General features: G+C 37.1%; 2 protein-coding genes across 2 annotated transcripts; one reads left to right on the plus strand and one right to left on the minus strand.

Moving 5' to 3' along the window:
• The first annotated feature begins 1,010 nt into the window (after positions 1-1,010).
• On the plus strand, positions 1,011-11,471 carry LOC140151675 (uncharacterized). The gene is made up of 14 exons (XM_072174011.1): positions 1,011-1,038; positions 1,710-1,856; positions 2,523-2,642; positions 3,392-3,508; positions 5,337-5,453; positions 5,658-5,766; positions 6,847-6,951; positions 7,195-7,266; positions 7,441-7,512; positions 7,761-7,832; positions 8,210-8,281; positions 8,422-9,500; positions 10,165-10,412; positions 11,039-11,471. The coding sequence occupies exons 1-14, from the start codon at positions 1,011-1,013 to the stop codon at positions 11,246-11,248; spliced, it is 2,568 nt and encodes an 855-aa protein (XP_072030112.1). The 3' UTR covers positions 11,249-11,471.
• A 2,015-nt stretch (positions 11,472-13,486) lies between these two features.
• LOC140151677 (uncharacterized) lies at positions 13,487-17,197 on the minus strand. The gene is made up of 4 exons (XM_072174012.1): positions 16,852-17,197; positions 16,218-16,453; positions 14,513-14,788; positions 13,487-14,180 (listed from the first exon to the last, which is right to left on the minus strand). The coding sequence occupies exons 1-4, from the start codon at positions 17,195-17,197 to the stop codon at positions 13,578-13,580; spliced, it is 1,461 nt and encodes a 486-aa protein (XP_072030113.1). The 3' UTR covers positions 13,487-13,577.
• Between the last annotated feature and the right edge of the window lie 251 nt (positions 17,198-17,448).

Here is a 17,448-nt window from a genome sequence, read left to right on the forward strand (position 1 = left end):
GAAATTGTTCATACCATATTAACCGAAAATTCGGTTGAAAGAGCTTCAAAGACATTTATAGGTATGCAAACAATGTCCATTGTCTATACAATATGCTTCATGTTTTGATAAATCCTAGTTAACCTAAAATTGGTTGTTGTTACAAACTTCAGTCATACATTTTTGAGAATTTATCACTACAGCTTGAAGCGCACTTTCATTTCTTTACATGTAATAGTATAAATTAAAACACATATTTCTGATCTACGATAGGTCTGGCATTTGATCCTGCCAAAGGCGTATTCCGATGGGCTGATGGGCGACCGTTTTCATACTCTAATTGGCATATTATTGAAGGGTATGTTTAATACGTCTATATAACATTCTAACTCTTGCGTATGTGACCATCATTCATTAAACAGAATAAAAAATGTTACATTTTTATAATAATTGAGAAAAAAATAATATAATTGCGGTCATTGCACAGCTAACAAGTTCAAAAATGTTCAACTGGCACCGATTGCGCGAACTAAACGTCATCACTCGAGTCTTTTTACTTGCGTCTATGCTGTGGTCTACATTAATCTGAATTCGTAGCTTCATTCCACAAATGTAACAAACAGTTAAGACTAAAGAATCCATTTTTCCTAATGCAGGGATGAGTACTGGAAAGATAGGCAGCCTGATGGAGCCGATTTGGAAGCTTGTACAGTCATTGTAATAACGAGTCTGCATTTACTAAGTGAATGGTATGATGTACCGTGTGCATCACACGAAGCGAGTCAGTATATATGTGCTAAAGCTTCATCAAATGCGGGTAAGGAAAAACACACCCCAACAAACAAACAATCAATCAAACAATCAAAATAAAAATACAATATAAACAAGCCCTCTATAATAATGTATGGGTATAGAATTCCATACGTCATGAACGTAAAAATAAATACAGCTTATTGACTGTTGTTCAGATCAGTAGAGTCATCATATCATTATCATTGTTCTGTTTTTGCTTCCAGATAATGTAAATCAAGATGACGGATCAATTGCGATACCTCGTAGGTATAAGCGTATTGTGTCAATTAGTGCATGTAGTGATTTAAGTTTAAAAACAATTACATTTGTGTCGTGATGTTTCCCAAATATTACCTATATTATTTACATTGTAATATTTTTATGATACCTTTTTGTTATCCTTATACATTTACAATATTAATTAGATTTTTTGAGGACCTGTCCAACCAAAACATTTCGTTGCTGGTCTGGAGAATGCGTACAACAGCTTTATGTTTGTGACGGTAAACTCGATTGCTTTGATGGGTCTGACGAACTCAAGTGCAAAATAGGTAGGCTAAATAATTTGCTTTTTGGTTTACGCCGAATAAAATCAGATTGTAATAATATACTTTTGTAATGATGAATATCAGCACAATTTTAAAGGCTTATTAGCAGAATTACACCCATAATTGTCAGGAAACTAGAATATCTTTATACAGTCAACACTTGCACCCACCCACCCCACACACTAAGGCCAATATGCAACACGTATTCTGATGTGAATGATCCATGTATATTATAATAGCTTCTGCTACACAGATATTTCAATTTCAAATGATACAATCATGTAAATGTGTAATTTTAAATGTCGGCGTTACTTTTGCACCCAATTTTGCATTACCATTGGGATATGATACTAAATTATTCTATTCTATATCCTTTATTGAATGAAATAGCCATTAACGCAAAACAACCACACGACATTGGTTATGCATGTGGAGAAGGCAAATTTCGATGTAGCCTCGGTGGGGAATGTATATCAATAACATATGTGTGTGATTTCATACCTCATTGTTTGGATAACTCGGATGAAGAACAATGCGGTAAGACAAATAAAACAATATGATAAAAATAAGAATAATTAGGCACAGTTATTCGGCCCATACACGTTCAATTTTATTGGACAATATCAAATACCCTAAAATCATCTGCCATTGTGCACTGTCATTAATACGATCATTAAATATAGAAAACGTTGCCTCCGCTAGATTCAGATGGTCTAAAATCTGCTAAAACTTGTCTGTATGCCCTACAAATGGATACCCGCGCAAATCTCTATCGATGATCATAATGTAATGGGCTATTCTAGTTGAAATCCACACTACCCCTGTGGGAAATATCTTCCACAGCGGGCGGGAGTATAGATTCAAATGGAATGAACACATTAGGTGGCTCCGTTTAAATTTCACACACCCTCTGAGATCAACCTGAATCTTCCACAGAGGAAGGGTCAGTTTCAATGAAGCTGCTAATGTATTCATTCCATTTGAAATTCATATTTCCAAAATCTTCAGTTCACATGGGTAGTGTGGATTTTATATAGACGGAATAGCCCAATTGCACTGTATAAATCCGCGGCTCTTTTAACGTGCACAGACTCTTCATCAGGCGTAATCACAACTAAAAATGATCCTAGATGAACAATAGTAAAGGCAAGACTTATTTTTATTTTTATATTAAGCATCTTGTTTCCTTCCATCCATTATTAGAATATAGAAGTTGTGACCATGCCTCAGAATTTGAGTGTAATAACAAACAATGTGTCGATGTAAAGAGACGCTGTGATCTGCAGGAGGATTGCTGGGATAAAAGTGATGAAATGTTCTGTGGTAAGTCTCATTTGGTTTTTCGAGATAACCTCAATTCATGTTGACAACTTTAAAGAAAGTAAACTGGTTCATTTAGAAATATTAAATATCGATATATTATTTTCCATGACCACCGTTTTCAAAAGATGCAAATAGCAAATAAGTAGTCAAGGATATTATATTTTTTATCACATTTGACATTACTTGTGTCTGTAAACCAAAAAAGTTTACTGAAACGGAAGTTTTTGCTGATAAAAAAGACAGCCTGTCCGAGAGATCACTCAAGAGAAATATGTATTACGTACTGCCTCAATGTAGTGTCCTAGTTCATCCTTTTGCATTTGGCACATAAACGAGATTACGCTTAAACTTTGAAATAGAAATCGACCTTGATCAATGTGGAATAAAACATAGGTCTCTACTTGGCAGAGTTCAAAGTTTAAGCGTAATCTCATTTATGTGCCAAATGCAAAAGGATGAACTAGGACACTACGCTGAGGTAGTGCGCAATATATATTTCTCCTGATAGATCTCTTGGACAGGCTGTCTTTTTATAAAATTTTTAAAAAAACCCACCGTTCCAGTCAACTCTCTTGCTTACCCAAACAAGCAATGTCAGATGTGATAGATCAAAATATATTAACCTTGGCTACTAATTTGCATCCTTTTGCTATCTTTTGAAAACGGTGATCATATGGAGAGTAAGTATATCGATACTTAATACTTCTAATTGAATCATTTATATAAAGATTTTATATTTGACATTACAGAAATAGCTCACGATGGCTTTCAGTGTTACGATGGAACATGGTTACCATCACATGCATTCTGTGATGGTCAAAGGGATTGTACAGGGAAGAATTGGGAAGATGAACCGCCATATTGTCGTAAGTTTAATTCGCGTAAGTTATCTGTTTCAAGAACTTAAATAGGATTACAAGATTTACAAAAATAGATAGGTGACAGGGAAAGTGGTAAAAACAGCTAGACATGCCTATTAATATCTATCTATATAATTAAACTTACCATGTTTATAACTGTTCTTCAACTATTGTTATCCACAGTAAACACAACTTGTAGTGGTGTCCAGTGCCATAACGGGGCATGTTACTCGTCTTCACACACGTGTCAGTATGGATTTGATCAGTATGGCTTTTTGATTGGCTGTCGGGATGCAACGCACCTTCAAAATTGTGGTTTGGGTTTTTCTTAAAACAGTTTTTAGTATATAACTACTTCATCTTAACGTTACTATCGAAAATGTAACGAAATAATGTTTCATACTAAAAATCTACTGAGTACTATTTTCTACTTCGGTGTAAAAAATTCCGATGTGATGTCTATTATTATATTGCAATTTTCACTTACAGCAATAAAATGCAATACCTCTATAATTCTTACAGAGCGTTTTGAGTGCAGCAATGAGACTTTAAAATGTCCTGGAGCATATTGCATAGGTTTACAATATCGATGTGATGGGGTTTGGGATTGTCCTGATGGTCACGACGAAATGAAATGTGGTACGTATATCCATATAGACGCATATGGCAAGCCAAGGGGTCCAAAAGCGTGGAACTGCTACGCGTAGCTTCTTTCTCGTTACGTGCAGCTTATTAACCAATCAGATTCGCGGTTTTAAACACGTGGAGCTGATGTAAACATCCTCTCTCACAAATATTACATTGTTAATTTTGTAAATGAAAATATCTGTAGTATATCAGCAAAAAATGGTATAGGTGCTATTAAAGTAATATCTGAACAGAATGATGATTGTTCTATATTTAGGGGCTATCATTTTCTTCGGAAGGGATCCCAAATTTAGGGGTCATACTTTTTGGAAAGAAAAATAAGGGTCGGGGTCATAAATTGATAATGACAAAATGTAGGGAGTCACAAGATGACTACAGATAGTGTGTTTATTGTATTCAAAAAGATTGATTTCAATACAATTTTAGCCGGTCTAGGGGGTAAGGTGTATCGGTGGTGGGAGTCGGGGGTCATAACATTTTTGATGCCGAAATAGTGAGGGCCGCAATTTTATTGACGCCGACTTTTTGTAAATTTAGGACCCCCCCCCGTTCCGAAAAAAATGATGACCCATTTTACTCTCTCCATATTTACACAGTGGCATGTGATATCGCTTTTCCTGCAATATCTTTACACAGCGCTTTACATCAGTAGTAGTTGTTGTTTGACCTTCATATCCCCTGCACCGCTAATACAGCCCGAGTATAAAGTTACTTGCTATTAAACACGGTGTAAACTTGGAAACACTAAATAAATATGCTTTGTGTCATTTTAGCCAGGCATTAGCAACATGTTCTCTTGACACGTGCTGTGATTTGGCCTCCTTCACCCGTTCGTTATCTATGCTAATTCCGTAAATTAATTACAAGATAATAATTGTGAAAGAGGATACCTAGCACTATACTACGCGCAGCTAACGACCCAACCACGTGATTAAATTTGACTATTTTGATTGGTCAAACAGCTGCTCGTAACGAGAAAGAAGCTACGCGTAGCAGTTCCACGCTTTTGGACCCCTTGGCTTGCCATAGACGCACCTATCCCACACAAATCACGCACTCACCCACCCCGGTAACAACGTTACTTACGGTGATAGTAACTTAATCAGTTTGACATCAACAACTTTGGTTTATGTAATTTAGTAATGATGTTGAATCCTTATTTTAAAAATATAACTTTCTCCCCCAGATAACTATACTTGTCCTGGTGGTTATAGATGTCATGATGATCTCAGATGTTTGACACCACATCTGCTTTGTGATGGTGTCCGACATTGTCCAGATGGAGATGACGAGGACTTTTGTGGTAAGTCTCATGTTGTCATTGTTTATGGTTTAAGTGGTTAGAGTCATCGAGAAAGACAGACATCAAGGGAACGTGGGATCTAGCTTGAAGTGTAAGAAACATAGAATAAAAGAAATGAAATCTCATTTACGGTTTCTACAATAATGTTGCCATATTTTGACTGGTAAATAAACAAGCAGGGATCTATATTAATTTTACACGTAGGTACCGCGTGTCCTGATGGTTGTGTATGCGTTGGCTTATTTTACCAGTGTAATGACGTAACTTGGGATAGTTCAAAAGCTGCTCAAATTCCACATGATATTCGTCAACTGTGAGTGAAAATATTACATTGACTGTCAAATTTGTGCTTTACTTAGGGATTGTACTCACTTTATTATATTGTACTCCGTACTCACATTTTAATTGAGTACGATTTAGTATAGGGCTAAGTGAGTGCTTAAAAGCATTTTTCAACAGGCATCATCAGCACACGAGCTAAACTCCTCAACAAAAGTTTGGGAAGTTTTTTTCAAGCATCTATATCTCAGATTATTTGTGACATGTTCATATCGTTATTCATATCAATCAATGTGCAGCTAATTTTTTCCCGTTTACAATAACACCACATTTGAAACAATCGTCTTTATCACGTCTGAGTACGTGTCTTGTGAATGTAGTGGGGTCTCAAACAGAATGTGCCAAATTGACTATTATTATGTACAGCAAGCTGTAATCCCACATCTTCGCAATCTGGGACCTAATACAATCCTCCAAGATGACCGTCACGCTCGCCATTATTATGTGCAGCAAGCTGTAATTCCACATCTTCGCAATCTGGGACCTAATACAATCCTCCAAGATGACCGTCAGGCTCGCCCCACAGACCCAGGGTAATCAATGACTACCTACAACCTACAATCCCTAAATATGGGAGTAGAGATAATGGAATGGTCTGCCATCAGCCAAGGTCCCAACCCGATTGAACACTTGTGGGACCAGTTTGGCGACGAATCCTGGTTGAAGAATAAAATGCCATCCCACAGCAACGTGTGGCCAGGCTGGTGTGCAGCATGAGGAGGAGGTGCCAGGCTGTTGTGGTTGCATGGTTTTTCCACCCACTATTGAGGTTAGTGATAAGTGTTGTTTGAGCACAGAATAATGGTCAGTTTGGCGCATTCTTTTTGAGCCACCACTACATTCACAAGACGTGTACTCAGTCGTGAAAAAGGTGATTGTTTCATGCTGTTCATTGAAATGCAACACGATATAAACATGTCACAAATAATCTGAGATTATAGATGCTTGAAAAAGACCTTGAATATCTAAATAGCAACTACGTACAGCTATGACATTTATAAACAATTTGGGACTATAAACTGTTCAAATGAATGTTTCTTCATTGTATTCACAGAATTCTTACAAATGTGAACACCAGCGAGAATCTAGAAGGATTACCTGCTGCATTAGATCAAATATTTGGATTTGATATTAGGGACTTCCAACTTTTGATCTCCCTGTACGTATCATGTAAACGATTGTCAAGATCTTTGATAGCATTCAAATTTTCAAATCCAAAAATGTTGGAATCGAGTCAGCTGAAACATTGAAAGGACACTTAAATATCAATTAATTAGCTTAGCCAATATCTAATAGTAGTAATTTTAACCACGTATCTCAGAAAAAAACGTGTAGTTGATACTGACTACTCGCATGTGCGACAAAACTCCATTTTATTGCGATTACATTGACCTTTTTTCAGAGACTTGTCGAGTGATGGAATAGTGCGTCTAGAACCTGGGATTTTCAGCTTAAATATGAATCTCCGGACATTGTAAGAATTACGATTTCTTCTTTGTATAATCAAATATGATTTTGGTAATGTCAATTCAATAATAAAAAGCGCTTATTTCATGAACAAATTGAAAGGTGTTGTTGACCTTGTTGTCGAAAGTTTGCTTTTGCTAGACTTTAACTTTTGTCAATTTTATTTTTACTTTCTGAGCAGAATTTTGAAGGATAATAGGATCGTCAACCTTTTAAATGGCACATTTTCTGGGCTACACTCGATGTTATACTTGTAAGTTTGTGGATCAAATTATTTTGTGGGTTTTTTCAGGTTTTTTGTGAAATTTTGAAGTGAGGTACATGTTTAAAATTCTGTTTTGCAATTGCATTATACAAGTAGTAAATATGATGTTAAGATTCATGTACTTAAACACCAAACCGAAGTACAGGGAATAAATATGAAATAGAGAGAGAAAAAAGTGCGTATACGTACTTGTTTTTATATACTTGACAAAATGTGTTATTATTTTCTTTTCACAGGGATATATCCCTTAACATTCTGACTGAAATTGCCACCGGAGCTTTCTCAGAACTGCACAACCTGTTGTTTTTGTACGCTAAGTTAACTCAATTTGTCGTGACATTGCCTTAATGTAACCACATTACTTTAAAGAATTTTGCACAAACAGTAGGGTTGAACATACCACAAACCAGTGAAACAGTAGGGTTGAAACATACCACAAGCCAGTGATAAACTAAAATTAAGCTAAACGCCTTCTGAAAAATACAAGCCTTTTTATTGAAATTACAACATTTTCTTGAACATAATAATGGATTTGCGCATTAAAGTAATGAAAGAGTTTGGTTGTAACATCAATTAAAATCTTTAGTAACTTTATGATGATCACTTGTAATGAGCTTTCGTGTATTTGTGTGTCGACATCGCCTGTTGCTAATAATCTGCATGTTGTATTTTGTCATTTCCCTAGAGATATTCGTGGAAGTAAAGAGCTGGAGCCAAAGGAAGAGGTGTTTTCAGAATTAGTTCGGTTAGACACATTGTGAGTATAACGTTTGGGATTGAAACGAATAATGTTGTAATAAAAAAGCAACAACCGATCTTGGGTGACCGGGGTTAGTGATCAGAAAGGTTTGCCCAATTACAACGTTTTATATTGTCCCGGTATATTGTTCTCTGTAGATACTCAGATCGTTACTTGTATTGCTGTCTCACTCGTGATCTTGGATCAGTAACCAGTTGCTTACCCGAGCCCGATCAATTCTCTTCCTGTGAAGACTTAATGAGAATTAAAGCCCTTCGCACATTCATGTGGCTACTGGGCGTCAGTGCTCTTCTTGGTAATGGATTCGTTATTTTCTGGCGAATTCGACCGGTTAAAGCCAAAACTCGCTCTTCAAATCGAGTACAATCCACACTTGTGTTCAATCTAGCTATAGCTGATGGTTTAATGGGTGTCTACATGATCATCATTGCGTCAGCAGATCAATATTACCGCAACGTCTACATAGCTTACGCCGAAAGCTGGCAGAGAAGTTACACCTGTAAATTTGCTGGATTCTTGTCCGTTCTCTCCAGCGAAGCTTCTGTTTTCTTCATGGCTGTCATAAGCGTTGATCGCTTCGTCAGCATCGCAATGCCGTTCAGTCGTATGAACCTAACGCCCAAATCGAGCAAAATCACCGTGTTGTTGGTGTGGTTATTCGCTGGTATTCTCAGCATTATTCCCGTTGTGGTGAGAGATTACTTTGGTGACGAATTTTACGGAAGATCAAGTGTATGTTTAGCACTTCCTCTTACTACGGAGAAACCGGCAGGTTGGCATTACTCCGTAGCTCTTTTCCTTGGTGTAAATCTAGCAGCATTTTGTGTGATATTCGTTTGCTACACTGGTATATACATTGTCGTAAAATCATCAGCTAAAAGGATTAAGAAAAGCGGCAAGAACCAAGCGGAGCAAATAGAGTTTGCATTGCGTATGGCGTTTCTTGTAGGAACTGATTTTGTATGCTGGATGCCAATCATCATTATGGGATTTCTTTCGCTGACTGGGACTGAGGTTCCTGCGATTGTGTACGTGTGGATTGCTGTGTTTGTGTTACCTATTAACTCGTCCTTGAATCCATATCTGTTTACAATTTTGACACGGGAATTGGCCAAACGACAAAATAAGAAAGATGGAACTAAAAATGGAACTTATAATAGCACTGTGAATTCCAGCACAGAGCGTGCAACAACATATGCAGATGGTGGAAATCACGGTAAGAATATATCCTGGAAGGTGAGAAATTCGTAGGTCTGACTTTATAATTATGTACGCCTTTATTTTTGCACTTTTTTATTAGCAAAACTCATTGCATGCCTTGGCGCGCGGCGCTTTCAATTCCAAAATAAATTTCAGAGAGGTTTGGTACCAGCGATGGTTTCCCTCCTGTTTGTGATTGTTTTAGTGTTTATTTTAATCCAAGATTAATCCATTCTAAGAGTTCAAAAATCAATCTGGTGGATTTGAATTACGATCTTGTGGATTTGAATTTCAATCTATAAGATGTAACACTTTTAATATAATTCAGATAAGTTGGATTAAGATTTTTTTATTCAAACTTGAACTTGTCCGTTATCAAAATATCGTAGATTAATTTTTTTAATATTTAGATAGTTGCTTATAGCATCTGGCGCACCAAAATCGGTCAACTTCATTGATTGGTGGTCAATCACTATACATATTCACTGTACATGCATATAGGGACGAGATATTACCATGCTTTAAATTGTATGTGCCTATGAAATAATGCGATTGCAACACATCTGATAAGAATATTTTAAACGTCTCACGAGTTTACGTCTTTGAACAATGTTAAACAGCTTTAACTTTAAATATGTTAAATTACCATTGTAATAGTGTACAATGATTGCATTTCTTAGATTCAAACCTCATGAAGCTAGCATCAAATCAGCTTCAAGAGTTGCATAACGATCGTCTTATGCCATGGATGGCTGCAGCAAGAATCAGATCATATCAACTATCCAGCTATATGAAATCCAACAGCAACACTTTTACAACTGAAGAAGTTAATTCTTTTGAGAGTGATCTGATGACAGCATTGAAATATCTAAAGAAACGGCGATATATCCATGGCAAAATCACGAACGAATTTATTCTCATAGAAAAGGTGGGTATGAAACCCCTTGTGAAACGTGCATTTGGTATGTTTGTAGAAATACATTGAGCATGTTGAGTAAAATTATACATGTTAAAAACCAATACAGTATTCTACTCACATCTTTAGCTCACGGTTGTTGTAAAACTACGTCATTTTAAAGTAAAGGTGAACAATGATGGCGCTATTTATCTTAAATCTTGTTTTTATTTTTACAAGGAATAAACACTGGTATAGTGGTATTAAAACATCAGAAAAAGAGTAACACATAGCAAGGATATAACCTATTTGGTTAAAATAAATTTAAAATACTATTATATATAAATAGCGCCCTCAATTTGCACACAATTATTACCACCAAAAAGATGAGCAGACCTCGTCTTGTGATCGAGCCTCCGTCGAAGGAGGCAAAAGCTAAAGATGCGAGAAAAAATTGTGTTGTCAAGCATTTATTGAAAAGGTAGATAGTCTGCACTCTTTGTCGTCATCAAATGTTGAAGTAAACTTTAAAGTTAAAAATGAAAAAGTTTTGAATAAAAGTTAAACATTTAAATGATAATGTTTTTATCAAATCGTGTATTTCTTTGCATCAACATACACATGGGTTATTATTTTGTTCTTGAATCATATCTGTTTAGACTGTGACTGGTTCACGAAGAGCATTTCTTATGATGCCTGATGAAAATGCGATGACAACAAGCCGTAGCACTGCAACTCCAGATACTCCCGTTGACAATTCTCAGCAGATTGACGAAGGCATAAGAATGGATTCACTTCAGGATAGTGACATAGATCACCGATTAATTATTGAGATAATAGAAAACTTGAAAAATCATACCGATATCTAGGCTACATTGTCTTAGTGGAGCTAATGTTTTGTTGTCCAGATAAAGTAACCTGGAATTGCACTTCGATCTACACATTAACGTAAATGATTCACTTATCATAAACTTGTTGCCCTGTTTGCAAATTGTTGTTGTATTTCCTGAAAAACAGTTTCCTGTGCCATGACAAATTATGCTGATGATCAAATCTGCCTGACCCATGACTGAAAGAATCCCTTAACTTTTGACTTTCCATATAGAGATGTCTTATTCAAATCAATTTATTAATTAAAGGAGTATTTCGTGATCCTAGCATCCTCTATTTATGTCATTTTTCATTAGATATCCACGAAACAAACCTATTCCCAAAATTTCAGTTGATTCCGATTTTGCGTTCGCGAGTTATGCATGATTATGTGTTTTACATTGCTCCATAGACAATGCGTTGAAATATCGTTCTGGTGCACCAGAACGAAATTCAAATTTCACGATATCTTTGCTAAACGAATTAATCTGCAAGAAATATTTTGTATATAAACATGTAGCCAGAGGTTTCCAGTGATATAAAAATCTCAACTTTTTTTGAGAAAAGTGGGGGGATGAGGCTGTGGATCACGAAATGCCCTTTTAAATCAATTTTTCAATATTAATGTATTTATCAATCATTCACACATAATAAGAGAAAAATATGATACAATGATGCAAGTATGAAAGAAAAATTATGATAACAATACTAACTAGAGCTACTGTGCTTCAAGAAGCACAAATATCAGGTGGCAGCTGATATGGTTGATAATATAGGTTTTCCCAGAGTATTTTGCACTTATATCATTCATATTCATAAAAACGACAGTTTAAATTCGTCCTAAAAATCGAAGTCGCACAAACTCAAAAGCAATTTCATTATTCGGTCATTGAATTTCATAATTGTATCATTCAGTATATTTCACATTTGTATCATTGATATTCGTCAAATCTGTGGTCAATTTCGTTTCGCGAAGTTAAATGAGTTTTCAAGCTGGAGCAAATATTTGTTATTACAAAGAGTTGTCATACTTGAAAACTTATATTTGGCACATGTTGGGATGTGACATGGAGTTATGTTGATCTATTGGTGATAAAATGGGAGGTTGTTTGAAGAGTTCTAAGAATTAATGATGTTATGTTTATATTTTGAGGTGGGGAGGGTCATTTGGAAGGTTCAATTATGTTGAGTTGTTAATGTTAATAAAATATTGGAAGAATTATGTTCGGCACAAGTTGGTATGTGGACAATGTGGTGTTGTATGGGACGCTCAAACTTCGAAGTGTTTGTGGGTCATTTGGAGTGTTCAAATATGGTGAGTTGTCATATTCAGATAATAGAAAGTTTTCTAAAAGATGCCGAGTGGTATGTTTTATTTTTTAAATGCTGTTAGGTATATTTCCTATTTTTATTGCATTTATGGTTACTTTGTATCTTCTTTCTTCTATTGCTTCATAACCTAAAACCTGAATTTTTACGAGAACGTAGTGTATTCTGAGACAAATGGAATACTTTTACCCCTCCTTTTTATTGTCTAAAATGTTTTTGATCCACCTTCATGTCCTAAAAAGAAACCATAAATATATGTTATTAACTCATTAGCTAAAATGACCATTTGGAGTTATTACTCATTGGACTAATAGTGTTACATTCAAATTGTTAAGTGCGCAAATTTAGTTGATTTGAAGCTTGAGAGTACACAACTGAATACTTAACATTCATGTGCACGCGGAGCTCGCAAAACTTGCATGTCTTGTCGTATATTTTACCCCGTACATTTACCCTCCACATTTTTGACCCCCCCCCTCTATTAAGGACTGATTTTTTATCCCCTCTTTAATTTCTTTTTGACACCCTATATTTTCCAACCCCCAACAAAGTATTTATGAACACTTCCTAAGGAGACGTAAGATTTACAGGTATCATTATTCATGTTTGTAGTTTGTGGTTACCCAGCGCCTGGTAAGACGACGTTAGATTTACAGGTATCATTATTCAAGTTTATAGTTAATGGTTACCCAGCGCCTGGTATAAGACGACGTTTTATTTACAGGTATCATTATTCAAGTGTGAAGTTAATGGGCACTCAGCGCCTTATAAAAGGACTTTAGATTTACAGGTATCATTACCAGTACTATTGAAACTCTTTTGTATGTCACAAACATTTCATTCTAAAGATTTTTGCAAAGCTTCAAGGCAAGTCTACCATCATTATTCTTTTATTCACGTGTCATGATATCAAAAATATATACTTCTATCATTTTCATGCATGTGTAATTAGTTATTCCAAACAAATAAAACTCATGCATCGAAATTCTGTTTGCCTGTTCAAATTTGAGACTTCTTCTGAACATGTGTACCCGTCTGTGTATATCTTTGTCGTCGGATATTCCTTGTCCTGATGGTTTGCGCTGCTGATGGAGACTTAGGTACTGAGTGAGGCTTAGGGACCAGGTCTGACGATTTGTTATCATCTGGACTAAGTGGAGCGGCGGATAGATGGTACAAAGAACCAGGTGGCCGTGGTCGTGGTCTTGGCAGTACTGATTTGGCTGGAAAGGATAATTCTTTCATGTTTTCTGGAATAACTGTAGGCCTAGCTGTGGTTGCCATGGTTGCTGGCTTATGAACTGCTGGTGGCCTTGGGTAGAATGGTCGGAAATTTCTAAATGGATTATCTTCTTCATCGTCGTCATCGTCGTCATCGTCAATTGCGCCGAATGTAGCTGGTGTTGGGGGCCTTAAAGCCAAACATGGTTTCCTTGCAAACGGGTGCTTGCGCGGATCTTTGACCTCCACTTTCGCTGGAATTCCTATCTTGGGTGGGTATGTGTGGTGGTTTGTAGCAGTAACATTCCCTGGAGTAATTGCAGGCAGACAACTGGACGCATTGCTCCCAATCTTAGTTGACGTAATGGTGCTCTGAACTTCCTGTATAGTCATACATTAAAAGGAATTAAATAGTTTGTACTGAGTAAATGCAAAACAATAAAAAAAAGATCGAGAAAGGAAGCACACCCCACACACCCCCCTTTCACCATCACATACACCTACCCCACCTACACCCCCATCTCCCATACAAAAACCGAAAGAAAATAGGGAAAAGACGGATTCTTGACGGAGATTTTCCGTCGTTTTGTCACTTTTATTAAATACCGTAATTGTTTAATCGACTAACTGCTGAATTTACATTCCTGTAATTTGTTCCGCTTTGAAGTTGATTTCAACCAGCTTTAAATAGTTTAATTTAATAACTTTCATACCTTGAAGTTGTGTAGTCTCCTTGTATTGAAACCTTCTGATCGTTTTTGCAGCGCCGGACGAAGAACGGACGGTGGCGGGGACACCACCAAGGGCTTCTGTTTCGGCTGGTTTTCACATTCAAATGTGCTGTTCTTTTGCGACTGCTGACGGTGGTAAGCTTTTTTGGTTCTGAGTCCAGGCGTGGTTTTGTAGTTCATGATGTTTAAAACATCTCGGCAGGTGGTAGTATTTTTGACGGTCTGGAATTTGCGTTCTGGAACAATTTTAGCCACCTCCTAAAAAAAAATTTTTTTAATTAAAAAGGCAAAATCAACACTGTCTAAAACACCATTCAATTGTAAAGTCTTTTTACAAAGCTTCCGAATAAGTTTCTTGTAGTTATTGGTTACCCAGTGCCGGGTAAAACGACGTTGGATTAACATATATCATTATTCAAGTGTGTAGTTAATGGTTTACCCAGCGCCTGGTACATTAGATTTACAGTTTTAATATTCAAGTGTGGTTACCTAGCGCCTGCGTTCTGGAACTATTTTAGCCACCTCCTAAAATTAATTTAAAAAAATAAAAAAGGCAAAATCAACACCGTCTAAAACACAATTCAATTCTAAAGTCTTTTTACAAAACTGCCAAAAACTTTTCTTGTAGTTAATGGTTACCCAGCGCCGGGTAAAACGACGTTGGATTAACATATATCATTATTCAAGTGTGCAGTTAATGGTTACCCAGCGCCTGGTACATTAGATTTACAGTTTTAATATTCAAGTTTGTAGATAATGGTCACCCAGTGCCTGGTAAGACGACGTTAGATTTACAGATATCGTTATTCAAGTATATAGTTAATGGTTACCCAGCACCTGCGTTCTGGATCTGTTTTAGTAACCTCCTAAATATAATTTAAAAATATGAAAAAGGCAAAATCAACACTGTCTGAAAGACTGTCTCAAGATTTACATGTATCGTTATTCAAGTTTGTAGCTAATAGTTACCCAGCGCCTGGTAAGACGACGTTAGATTTACAGGTATCATTATTCAAGTGTTTAGTTAATGGTTACCCAGCGCCTGGTAAGACGACGTTAGATTAACAGGTATTATTATTCAAGTGTGTAGTTAATGGTTATCCAGCGCCTGGTAAGACGACGTTAGATTAACAGGTATTATTATTCAAGTGTGTAGTTAATGGTTATCCAGCGCCTGGTAAGACGACGTTAGATTAACAGGTATTATTATTCAAGTGTGTAGTTAATGGTTACCCAGTGACTGGTTTGACGACGTACGTTACCCATCGCCTGGTAAAACGACTTTAGATTTACAGTTTTAATATGCAAGTAAGTGTGTAGTTAATGGACACCCAGCGCCAAGTAAAACGACGCATTATTCAAGGTTGTAGCTAATGGTTACCCAGCGCCTGGTAAAACGACGTTAGAGTTAATGGTTACCCAGCGCCTGGTAAGACGACGGTAGATTTACATGTATTATTATTCAAGTTACCCACCACCTGGTTTTGCAAGATGTACCAACGAACGATTATGGGATATGCCGGGCGTAAAGGGGGAGAGGACACCAGTCGTAACACATTTACGCCACTGAATAAACGACGACGACGACGACAGCAGCAACAACAACACCAGCAGAAAAAAAAGATCATTATTAAATTGGTCGAATTTTCACGTTAGTCGGTCAAATAAAACCATTCCGCTCACGTACCTTCAGGAGTTCTTCCATGTCTGGCGTGATGCTAATTGCCGGTGAATTGGGAAGACCACTCGAACCAGAAGGTAATTCTGGGGAGGAATCATCTTCCAGGTCTTTGTAAAGAGATGCTGACCGCAGTTGCACCACATGCCCAGTCCGAGATGGTATTCGGGGAAAGATGGTCTCTTCGAAATCCTCGTCACCAAGGATGAATTTTTCCCAGTTTGGAGTAGGCTCACGATCTAGATCTAAAATTAGTAAACGTAAGTGAAAGGAATGTGTTTATCAAACACGATGAATCCAAAAGATTTCTTTTATTTTTATTTAAACGGAATGTCATCAGCATTGGCATCGAACCAAAACGTGTATAAATTTTTGAAGGCCTTATAGAAAACCGTGTGAGTAAACCACTTTAGAGACACAGACACTCGGCTTGTACAAAATCAAAATCAATGCAGAATTGGTCAATTCGACGTCCCCCTAAGGGTGGCGCCCAGGGCACTTACCTCCCTGCCCCCCCGTTGCTACGCCACTGTTGCATTAAAAGTATACAGACATAAATCATTAAGGTGTCAGTGAATTCGGTTATTTCAAGGGCTGACTCATACACCTTAAGATAACCTATTCTAAAGCGGTTTAGCCTTACCAGGTTGCTTTTTGTATTTCCCTGACCGACGAGCACGGTTTTGATGACTGTGACGCGGACGTTTTCGACGCACTGGTTTCTGCTGGCTGACAATCTCCTTGTCTCCGTCGGCGTCGTAGTCAACATCACACATCATTAATTCTTCAAGTGGCTCCAGGCGGTTATTGGGCTTAAGATGTAACTCGGGGATGTCTAAAGCTGGACCATACTCTTCCGATGGAGAATAGTGGACCGTGCGTAGTGGTGGCGGTTTGGGTTTGATGCGCTGTCGAGGAGTACCGCTCCGCTCAACTTGAGGAGACCAGGATGAAGAATGTTTCAAAAATTTATCTCGCCTCTCAGACATCTATGGGTTGAAATTCAAAGTATATGATCTCATTCTGTAATATAATGCACGTCTTTGCAAACGGCCATCTGCTTGCATAGCAATGACCTACGACAACCGGACGGAACCGCTTGGGACCGATGGTCAACCACCGGTCGAGTTTTGATTTCATTCTATAGGCCCTAATCCCATGTTGAAATTACATTTTTTGGTCAAAACTACACAAAAATCATTACAAAATTGGAATATTCACCCCAAAATGGAATGTGTTG

The sequence above is a fragment of the Amphiura filiformis genome, chromosome 5 (genome assembly GCF_039555335.1).
Source record: "Amphiura filiformis chromosome 5, Afil_fr2py, whole genome shotgun sequence".
In the NCBI taxonomy this organism is placed as follows: Eukaryota; Metazoa; Echinodermata; class Ophiuroidea; order Amphilepidida; family Amphiuridae; genus Amphiura; species Amphiura filiformis.